The following is an 11,897-nucleotide window of genomic DNA, read 5'->3' on the forward strand; positions in this document are numbered from 1 at the left end:
TGTTGATAAATAGTGTTGTTTTATTAATTTGTAGCGCTTGTTTCGAGTGTTTATTGAGAGAGCTTGGATAATCAGGCCAACAAGAAACAATTAACTATCATTATTATGTTTTGATTACCTGCTTTTCTTTAAAACTGAACCTAAATTGTAGAACTGACCCAAAATCAGTAAATATATATATATATATATAAATAACACAGGTTTATGAAACCACTAAATTAGACCACTAAAATTTCAAAACGTTTTGAATTAGTGCCGTGTTTAATGGCGTGCTTGAAAAATCTATAAAGAAACTAGAGATTTATAAAAGTAAAAAAATAATAAAAATGTATCAAGTATTGTTGTGAAAGGACCCATTAATAATTGCAAGATAATAATTTAAAAATGAACTGAAGTTGTGTAGAATTAATTATTTTTAAATAATTATGTAATTAATTGTATTTACTGTTAACAAATTCAGTGCTTTACTGTTTATTATAAATAAAACTATTTATTTAATTTTCTTTCTCTATCTATCTATCTATCTACACTGAACAAAATTATAAACACAACACTTTTGTTTTTGCCTCCATTTTTCATGAGCTGACCTCAAAGATTTAAAACTTTTTCTATGTACACAAAAAGCCTTTTTCGCTCAAATATTGTTCACAAATCTGTCTAAATCTGTATTAGTGAGCACTTCTCCTTTGCCGAGATAATCCATCCACCTCACAGGTGTGGCATATCAAGATGCTGATTACACAGCATGATTATTGCACAGGTGTGCCTTAGGCTGGCCACAATAAAAGGCCACTCTAAAATGTGCAGTTTTACTGTATTGGGGGTGTCCGAAAACCAGTCAGTATCTGGTGTGACCACCATTTGCCTCACACAGTGCAACACATCTCCTTCGCATAGAGTTGATCAGGTTGTCCACTCCTCTTCAATGGCTGTGCGAAGTTGCTGGATATTGGCAGGAACTGGAACACGCTGTCATATACGCCGATCCAGAACATCCCAAACACGCTCAATGGGTGACATGTCCGGTGAGTATGCTGGCCATGCAAGAACTGGGATGTTTTCAGCTTCCAGGAATTGTATACAGATCCTTGCAACATGGGGCCGTGCATTATCATGCTGCAACATGAGGTGATGGTCGTGGATGAATGGCACAACAACGGGCCTCAGGATCTCGTCACGGTATCTCTGTGCATTCAAAACGCCATCAATAAAATGCACGTGTGTTTCTTTGTCCATAACATAGGCCTACCCATACCATAACCCCACCGCCACCATGGGCCACTCGATCCACAACTTTGACATCAGCAAATGCCATACACGCTGTTTGCCATCTGCCCTATACAGTGAAAACTGGGATTCATCTGTGAAGAGAACACCTCTCCAAAGTGACAGACGTCATCGAATGTGAGCATTTGCCCATTTAAGTCGGTTACGATGACGAACTGCAGTCAGGTCGAGACCCGATGAGGATGACGAGCATGCAGATGAGCTTCCCTGAGACGGTTTCTGACAGTTTGTGCAGAAATTCTTTGGCTATGCAAACCGAATGTTGCAGCAGCTGTCCGGGTGGCTGGTCTCAGACGATCTTGGAGGTGAAGATGCTGGATGTGGAGGTCCTGGGCTGGTGTGGTTACACGTGGTCTGCAGTTGTGAGGCCTGTTGGATGTACTGCCAAATTCTCTGAAATGCCTTTGGAGACGGCTTATGGTAGAGAAATTAACATTCAATTCACAGGCAACAGCTCTGGTGGACATTCCTGCAGTCAGCATGCCAACTGCATGCTCCCTCAAAACTTGCGACATCTGTGGCATTGTGCTGTGTGATAAAACTGCTCATTTTAGAGTGGCCTTTTACTGTGGCCAGCCTAAGGCACACCTGTGCAATAATCATGCTGTCTAATCAGCATCTTGATATGCCACACCTGTGAGGTGGATGGATTATCTCGGCAAAGGAGAAGTGCTAACTAACACAGATTTAGACAGATTTGTGAACAATATTTGAGAGAAATGGGCCCTATGTGTACATGGAAAGGGCTTAGATCTTTGAGTTCAGCTCATGAAAAATGGGGTCAAAAACAAAAGTGCTGCGTTTAAAATGTTCTATTCAGTGTATCTATCTATCAGACTGAAACATATTCCCAAAAGATTTTCTAAATGTTTCTGATTTTAACACTAATTTGGAAAACTGTGACTGAGCGTTTTGATGACTAATAATCACATCCCTTTTAAGTTTTGATGAATACTAAATTGCTTACATTACTGGATGCTCTTGTAGAAGTGTGAAGCTACATCAGCGTTACCCAAATACCCAGAATGCTTTGCATGGGACTAGATTGAAAGAGTAAAAATTGAAATGAGATTATTTTATGTGTTTTTGAGAATGTTAAGAAAAGGAGCAGACAGTGTTTAATGCTCTGATATGTGAATATTTAGAAGAGTTTTTGTTAAGGTTTTGGGGCGTCACCATTGTGCTAAAGAGTTGTGTTCAGACTCAGGATGGTATGACAACTATTGCTTAAATTAATAAAATATATTATTAAAAGCGATATTTAACATTTTGTCTATTCTGATAGTCAGTCTGTTTCTGAGTCTTCAAGTATGAACAAAATGTTTTGCTTCCTCAACTCGTAACACATTCAGTTCGGTTTTGCATGCAAACTCTATGATTAATGCCAATTAAAGCAGATAAGGCGCTGCGTCTGTCCTTAAGGAACCTAATGTCATTAACTGGCTCCATATTCTGTCTGTACAGTGTAAGCCACTCACTTTAATGCATCCATTTGCATAATGTGCTGCAAATTCCCCCGTGTGGGTGTCTGTCTTATCTGCTTTAACCTTGTAAAAGGTTGTCAGCTCTTTGAACATGCTTACACCCAACAAAGGCATTCATGAATCTAAATTAATTTGACTTGAATTTAGCTGACTAGAAAGACTGATGCAAACATGTACCTACAGATACAGCATATTAAGCCTTATGATGAGGCAGCTGCCCATAATGAGCTCAAGAGGAGGATCCATACTAAGGTTGCAACATATGCCTTATAACATATGGAGGAAAGATTTCTAATATACAGAAAATAGATTAAAAAAAACCAATAGACAAATAATTTGATTATAACTATAGGGGTAAAAAAGGATAAAAAGAAGACTTCACAAAAAAAAAAAAAAAAAAAAAAAAAAAAAAAAATATATATATATATATATATATATATATGCTCTCTCTCTCTCTCTCTCTCTCTCTCTCTCTCTCTCTCTATATATATATATATATATATATACAGTATATAATATGCTCTAAATATCTTGGATTTAAAAAATATTTAAACACAAATATTGATTTATATAAAAATAAATATAACAAATATTTCATAAATTAATTGTTTCAAAACATGATGCAACATATTTTTGGATTTCAAAAATGATTGTAAACATTCTAATTCAAACCTATTTCCAAAAGATTTTCTAAATGTTCCTGATTTTGGAGACTGACCTTTTGTAACAACCTACTTAAAGTTTAATGCTGAAATATTCCTTTTCAGTTATTATGATCATGCGACCCGATGCTCTTGGAAGGTTGCAAAACTACATCAGCATTTTATAATCTATTTGCACCTGCTGATGTTATATTTTTTGTTAATTTAGCCACTGTATTAAATAAATACTTGGGGTTGTGTTTGTTTTCTTCTAAAAGAGACGTAAAGTAAGCAGATCTAGCAGTTTTTAATGTTTTTTTTGTAGGATAGGGTACTTTCCCGCCAAGCAATATGAAATACCTCTAATTTTATTTTTCTCCATCTGCGCTCCATTTTTCAGGCTGCTCTTTTTAGGGCCCGAGTGTGCTCATTATACCACAGTGTTGGACTCTTTTCCTTAATCTTCCTTAAGTGTAAAGGAGCAACCGTATTTAAAGTGCTAGAAAAGTGAGAGTCAATAGTTTCTGTTACATCATCAAGTTGTTCTGAGCTATTGGATATGGAATTGAGAAGTCAGGAAGATTATTTATAAAGTAGTCTTTTGTGGTAGAAGTGATGGTTCTACCATATTTGTAACAAGGAGTTGGCTTTACAGCTTTAGCTATATGGAATATACACGAAACTAGATAATGATCTGAGATATCATCGCTCTGCTACCATCAACGCCACTGACATCAATTCCATATGACAGTATTAAATCTAGAGTATGATCTCGACAAAGAGTAGGTCCTGAAACTCGTTGTTTAACACCAATGGAGTTTAGAATGTCTATAATTATTTCTGGTTAAATTCACACATTCTCCTCTTTAATCATTTTTTTTTTTTGCTTTAAGCATATAGACATTTCGAGGACGACCGGATTCTGCGGTCTCCTGGATTGGAGCAAAACCCGGACCGGATTCTGAGGACGACCGGATTCTGCGGTATCCTGGATTGGAGCAAAACCCGGACCGGATTCCGAGGACGACCGGATTCTGCGGTCTCCTGGATTGGAGCAAAACCCAGACCGGATTCCGAGGACGACCGGATTCTGCGGTCTCCTGGATTGGAGCAAAACCCGGACCAGATTCCGAGGACGACTGGATCGGTTCAAATCCTGAACTGGATTATGATGGATAATCCATGATTCTTTTTTTCTCAATGAAAAGTAATTACGAAGAATATTTTAAAATCTAACCCTTTGAAGAATACCCCTCATAAAACACCCTTAGAAACGTAGTAGATTCATAAAAACATTTCATAAAACACATTTTGGAAATTTATTTTAGACATGATACATTAATGTCAGTATGGGTAGATGAAATAGAGATTCCACACAGTACAAATGAGGCCTTCATAGATTCAGATTCATGATAAGATCATGTCTATATGCTTAAAGCAAAAAAAAATTATTAAAGAAAAGAATGTGTGAATTTAACCAGAAATAATTAAATTTGCTGAAAGTCAAGGAACTCGGATGGATGGTAGGGCCTGGGCGTGGGACCAGGCCCGAGTGGGACTGGAAATTGGCCAGAAGGAGTGGAAGGACAGTTCACAACCGAAATTGGACTTTGTTTTAATTTTTTTTTAACCCCTAACCCCGTTTCAGATGAACATTTTCATAAATTGTTGTCAAAAACCATATATTTCAGATGGAAATTGTTTTCAAAAATCATGTGTTTCAGATGGAAATTTTCATAAATCATGTATTTCAGATGGAATTTTTTTTTATCATGTGTTTCAGATGGGCATTTTCATAAATCATGTATTTCAGATGGAATTTTTTTTTTAAAAATCATGTGTTTCAGATGGACATTTTCATAAATCATGTATTTCACATTGGAAATTGTTTTCATAAATCATGTATTTCAGATGGAAATCCTTTACAAAAATCATGTATTTCAGATGGAAATTGTTTTCAAAAATAATGTGCTTCAGATGGACATTTTCATAAATCATGTATTTCACATTGGAAATTGTTTTCATAAATCATGTATTTCAGATGGAAATCCTTTTCAAAAATCATGTATTTCAGATGGAAATTGTTTTCAAAAATAATGTGCTTCAGATGGACATTTTCATAAATCATGTATTTCACATTGGAAATTGTTTTCATAAATCATGTATTTCAGATGGAAATCCTTTTCAAAAATCATGTATTTCAGATGTAAATTGTTTTCAAAAATAATGTGCTTCAGATGGACATTTTCATAAATCATGTATTGGAGCAAAACCCGTACCGGATTCCAAGGACGACCGGATTCTGCGGTCTCCTGGATTGGAGCAAAACCCGGACCGGATTCCGAGGACGATCGGATTCTGCGGTCTCCTGGATTGGAGCAAAACCCGGACCGGATTCCGAGGACGACCGGATTCTGCGGTCTCCTGGATTGGAGCAAAACCCGGACCAGATTCTGAGGACGAATGGATCGGATCAAATCCTGAAATCATATTAGTAAAATGCAAGTCAATTAGTAGTAAACCATGGCAATCTACAATAGCATTAAAGACTTTCACATATATGTTTTAAGTCCAAGCACTATGGGCCTTTGAAAGAGGCACCTATATGTTTTGGATTAACAATCAAAGTTTAAGCAAGAAAAAGCGCCATTATGTTCAATTTGTTTGCCAATTCGAGTTTCTGAGGCAAACCCACTCATCAGAATGGAAAACCTGAGCAGGTCAGACCTCTGAGAGGCCCTGCGCTCATAGTCACCCAGTAAGTCTCGCCTTTGACCCCGCAGAGCAAGGGATTGTGGGTAGGCCACTTTTGTTGAGGATGCCCCCCTGCGGATTTCCAAATGGCTGACAGAAGGAGATTGATTGATTGCAGTGGGAAGTTAATCTGTCCCAGGACCCGTTAAGCACACCGGGGCCGCTCTGAATCTGAGGGCCGTCTCCAGATTGTAGGGCAACATTGGTGCAATTGGAGGCTGACCTTTCTGAGTGTCCTACTCAGTAATAATCAATACTGTCCCATGCCTTACTACAGGAAATATGAGATGATGAATTCATTATAAACTAACTGACTTTTGTGGATTAGTCAGACAGAAGTATAAAACATTTTTTACAGCAGGAATCTTAAGAGATCCGAAAGGACACTTCCAATTAAAGAGTAAAAACCAACAGGTGTTGCCAACATGGGCATTTAGAGGCTATTATGCTTATTAATCTGAAGTATTTGCAAATGTTCTTGTTTTCTGAACCTACCTTCTGAGGCTCAGATGGATGATTAACTTCCTTGGGGCTGCTTAAGAGGAACAGAGTGGAGAACAGGGAGAGTTTTAGCTTTGAAGTCACGTATACTCCAAAAACACCTTAAAACAATTCACTTTTACTAAATAAACTTAAAATATATGATCTTTCTTTTCCAGTAAAATGGACCAAAAATTCAAATATAAGAATGAAAATGGCTCTGTTACTAATACCACCTGCAGTCAACTAGCAATTAGCACATTATGACTCATGTTTGTGTGGTAACTAAAGCCTATTGGCTATTTTTTTTCACTGTATATCCCGCTCCAAACATCTTATTTCAGATGGAATATTCATGTTGAGATCTATTTGGTTTATAGCAAAATACACATAAATATATATCCATTGTCCTTAATAATGCTCTGACATGCAATGCAGTTGCACCTTGGACAACGTGAGATCGAATCCCGGTTTACAGTCTTTTCCACTCTTGGCCCCCTCTTCTTCATTCACTTTGTTTCCTGTCAAACCAAACTGTCCTGTCTGAAAAAAAAAAAGTGCCAAAAACAAGAAACACAACACTTGTAAAGCCTGAGAAATGTGGCATATGAAAGATAAAATTGCAAAACATTTACATGCACATTAAGCATCTCCACTGGTTAAATGCACGTTGGACACTAAATTAAAATGATTTGACACTAATCGTACTTAATAACAGTTTTAAAACTGCTACTATATTAGCATGATTTTTATTTGCACATTCTTCTACAGAGAGCCAGTTTGTGATGCAGTGGTGCTGCGATGCCACTATGGTTTAAATAAATTGTGAAAAAGAAGTGCACTTATTGTATTAAATGTGCATTTAGTCTACTTCAAATCTTCAACTACACTTGCATGTAATATTAATAAAACAGAAGACCATTTAAGTGTATTTAAAGAAAGAAGGTTTTCATGAGTATGTTTATATACATTTTTAAAAAGATAATATTGCCAAATTACAATTTTTACTGTAAAGTGTATTTTAAATAATTATATTTTAATAATATTGTCTATCATCTAATTCAAAGGGAAACATGCTAATTCAAATATATATAAATTCTTGTTTTAAGCTTAAAATCACAAGCTTTGATACACTTTTCAAAAAACATGACTTATCTTATATCATTTTGCTTCTAAAGAAAATGTATCTTGATTTAAGAATGTTTAGATATATTTGGACTAGGAAACGAGAAATATACCAAGTAAGAAAATCTTTAAGTATAATCTTAATCTTAAATATAAAGTGTACTTCGTTTGTCCTGCTACACTGATAACGAAGGAAATCAACAGTCTTTTGCAAATGTGGCGTTTACATCCCACACAGAGAACATTTTGGTCATTTTCAGTCCAATTTAAATAAAAGCATGAGCCTCGAAAACTCACTGCTAAGGAAAACATGACCACCACGCTTTTGATCGTAAACAGTAAAATCATCCTTATAAGAAAAACATCAGGAAAGAAAACTCGTCAAGTCATTACAATGGAATGGGAGCGACTGCTCTTTTTTTCCTTGCATATGTCAGTTGTCTGGCATCCTTGGACTCTATTGTGATATGAGCCAGTGGTTTCATGTCATTCCCTCTTCACTAAAACTATTCTCCATGGAGAGGCTTCAAAATCCCCCCTCATGTAATCAGTCATGTTGTCTGTTCAGCTGCCAGACGTGAGGGCCATGAGCACTCAGATCTCTATCTCTATTAGAGGCTCTTCTCTCTTTGCGAAATGTTCTCTCTCCTTCAGCGAGCACCATGCGCGCCCTGTTTACTCGGCTTTATTCGCCCTCTTCAGACAAATCTCCCTAAACGAAGCGGAATGTAAACTCAGCGGAGGTCCTGTCACCCAATTTTGGATAAGATGGATCAGTCTCCTGCCCTATCTGCTCATCTCGTGTGGATGTTCCCTGCTATGCTGTGGGCTTCTGAGGGCCGGGGTGTATTTTCTGGAGGGGGGCCGGCTCTAATATTCTGTCTCAGTACTGTCAAAACACTTTGGCAGCTGCTTCCCACACTAAAGTCGAAACCTCATCGAACTCATAAATCACATGAGCCGTGACACAGGTCTGTGGGACGCTGAAGGCCATTTTTCAGTTCAGTACTAGGAGTTTCTTTTTCTTTGGCATAAATCTCAGTTCATTCTTCTGTGACAGACTTATCTTTGTTGTTTTTTCTCTCTGTGAAACAAGTCCAGTTTCTAGCCTCCCTCTGCCGTTTATCCGGTAGGTCCAGAAACGTTACAGCGTACCGTCGTAAATTTCAAAGGGCAAAAGTAATGTTTTATTCAGAAGGAAGAGCGTGCTTTGCAGATGCTCATAAATTTCTCAAGATTTATCCGGATAGTGGAAAGTTTTTAAGTCAGGAAATTATTCGCTTATTCTTGCCCGGAAAGTTTAATTTCCTTCTAGCTCCGATACTGAAATTGAATCTAATATGTGCATTTTCAAAAAGTCAAGTTGAAGTTTGTGGATTATAAAACTGAGGTAGTGAATGTAACAATGCACATTCATATCATCTCACCAGTCATAATGATAATGGCATATAAACTGCCGCTTACCTCATTCCTTCCGACTATTATTTTTTTTTTTCAAATAAATGTAATTTCCTTTCCAGGTTTAATAGTATAAATGATTATAATCTGTGGTTTTATAAGAGCTAAAGATTGTGCAATGCATCTGAAATAATTATGCTGATTACTAGCTAACATGCATTAATGCATATGCACACGCAAACACTCACACTGCCTCCATTCGTGTATTAACTCGTTGCATATTAAAGTGACAGCAAAAATATATGATTGAACTGTGTCTAAGGGCCTGATGGTCTGTGATGATTCAGCTGGCGGTGGTGTTTGTCCCAGTTTACCTCTGCTTGAACCCAGATTAGGACAAAATCAAGCAAATATTTTATAGAGGCAACTATAACACACACACTGGAATGAGGAATTATATATTATATTTATTTTGTATTTATTCAAGTTGCATTCAAAATAAATAGATGAAGAGTTCAAATAAATAAATGAATAAATAAATAAATAAATAAATAGCATTTTATTTATTCAAGTTCCATTTATAATTAAATATGCTGAAAATTAATGGTATTTATTATTTAGACAAATACTTTCCATCCAATAATCATGTAACTCAATTGTCAAAGATTTTTAATGGGATATTGAATACAGCTTATAAGAAAGAAATAAAAAATGTGAATAAATATTATGTATTTATATATTATGAATGCCATTCAAATCCAATTTGCACAAACCTATAAATAAACAAATACATAAACATACATATATTCTTTAGTTTGTGCATTCATTCAATATAAACTGTATTTTATAATCCAACTGATAATTATTGATAGTGAAGTTATATGATTAATTAAGTTACATGATTGAACAATGATTGAAAAGTTAGGCCTACTTAAATTTTTATATTCTACTGAAACATGATTTACTCTGCATCTCTTCAAACCCACACTGCTGTACTGAGCATTCACTGTAGAAGTTTTCCTTCCTTGTTCCTGATCTTAAAATAGTCTTAGTCACTGCTTTCCCATGTCAGGATAACCTCTTGAATTTGCATTAAGCTACTACACACACCTCCTCTGACTCTGCTGGCTCCAGAGCTCTTGCCACACAGGTCTAAGCTTTTTATGTCTGTCTGTTTGGGCAAGAAGTAGATGACGGCGTCAGAAGTCTGCCAGTGTGTCCCAATTCTTCTTTAGTTCTGCTGCCCTCACGGTTCAGCTCCTCAGGTCAACAAAACCTTGTAGCCTGCAGGCTGTATGAAAACGTCCCAAGAAATAAAGGCAGTATAAAACCGTTTGCCAGAGTCAAGTTCAGTCAGAAATTAAAGATCCAAGTTTCTCTTCCTGCCTGATATTAGCTGTGGTCTATATCCTTAAATAGATGGCTCCACTGAAGCGGCTTTTCCAGCATTAGCCTGCTGTGCAGTAAAGCCTGGCCAAATGCATTTAGTCATGGTTCATAAAAGAGATTTGACAGCTGATATGGCCGCTGAAGAGGTGTTTTGTTGAAGTAGAATGAAGCTTCCATCAACGGAGACATTTCCTTTCGACATAACCGCATTCCTGAGGTTTTAGATGGGATAAAACTTTACCCTGATACCCCATGCCATACCACTGTTAAACCAAGGAGCAAAATGGAATTTAGACATCAGGGATTTAACTAGGGTGCAAATTACGAGTGGGGGTTTGGAGGAGGGGGAATTCTGACACCCCTAATTAAGGCTCAAGTCCCATAAAGGAAGTCAAAACAAAAGGCGGAGGGTCTTAAAATGATATATAGGGCCTACTACACTTAAATTCTAAATATTACTTTAGAAATATTCACTAGTATTACAAATAACAGAAACCACAAAGTTAGATTAGACATTAAACAAACTGCGTATATTTACCTGGCACCAAATAGATGTTATAGATGTTGATGTCGTGGGTTGTGAGGTAACCATAGCAACAGTGGGTTGCTTAATCTTGTGTTATAAAATGATGCATCAAGAAATCAAAAATAATGTATTGTTTATCACTTTACTTTAAAATACTGTAAAAAAATGGATTTTCTACTTAGTGTTGTTGTCTTGTTTTTCCAGTTCAAATCTAAAGACTCATAAGATCAATTTACTTGAGAAGCAAAATGACATGATATATTAAACAAAAAGGTTTTTTCTCATCCCATTGGCAGATGTTTTGTTCTTTTTCCTCACTTTATTTTGGCTTTTCTTCCCTCAGAAAAATAAACTTAAAGGGTTATTTCACCCAAAAATTTTAATTAGGCCATACTTTACTCAACCCTCAAAGCATAGGTGTATATGACTTTCTTCTTTCAGACGAATCCAATCAGAGTTATTTTAAAAATGTTCCTTGAACTTCCAAGCGTTAGAATGAGAGTAGATGGGTGTTTTTGTTCAACAGTCCAAAAGAAGTAAAATAAAGCGTGCACATCCATGATAAAACCTTTATTCACCCCGAGCCGTGTGAGGCACGTTTTATTATGGATGCGCAGAAACACCCACCTACTCCAATTCTAAATCTTGGAAGAGCAAGGAAAAGTTTTAATATAACACCGATTGGATTCGTCTGAAAGAAGAAAGTCATATACACCTAGGATGCTTTGAAGGTGAGTAAAACATGGGCTAATTTTCATTTTTGGGTGAACTAACCCTTTAATATCATAAATCACTTTGTTTCTCAAGTAAATG

General features: G+C 36.4%; 1 protein-coding gene across 1 annotated transcript in view; it reads left to right on the plus strand.

The window, feature by feature from the left end:
- Positions 1–5,554, plus strand: part of LOC306861538 (uncharacterized protein) — a 31,332-nt gene extending 25,778 nt beyond the window's left edge. The window contains exon 3 of the mRNA XM_079403860.1: positions 4,306–5,554. Coding sequence (XP_079259986.1) covers positions 4,306–4,598 — 293 coding nt within the window. The 3' untranslated portion in view covers positions 4,599–5,554. The remainder of the gene's footprint in view (positions 1–4,305) is intronic.
- Positions 5,555–11,897: the final 6,343 nt, after the last annotated feature.

This window comes from Barbus barbus (genome assembly GCF_936440315.1).
Source record: "Barbus barbus genome assembly, chromosome: 42".
In the NCBI taxonomy this organism is placed as follows: domain Eukaryota; kingdom Metazoa; phylum Chordata; class Actinopteri; order Cypriniformes; family Cyprinidae; genus Barbus; species Barbus barbus.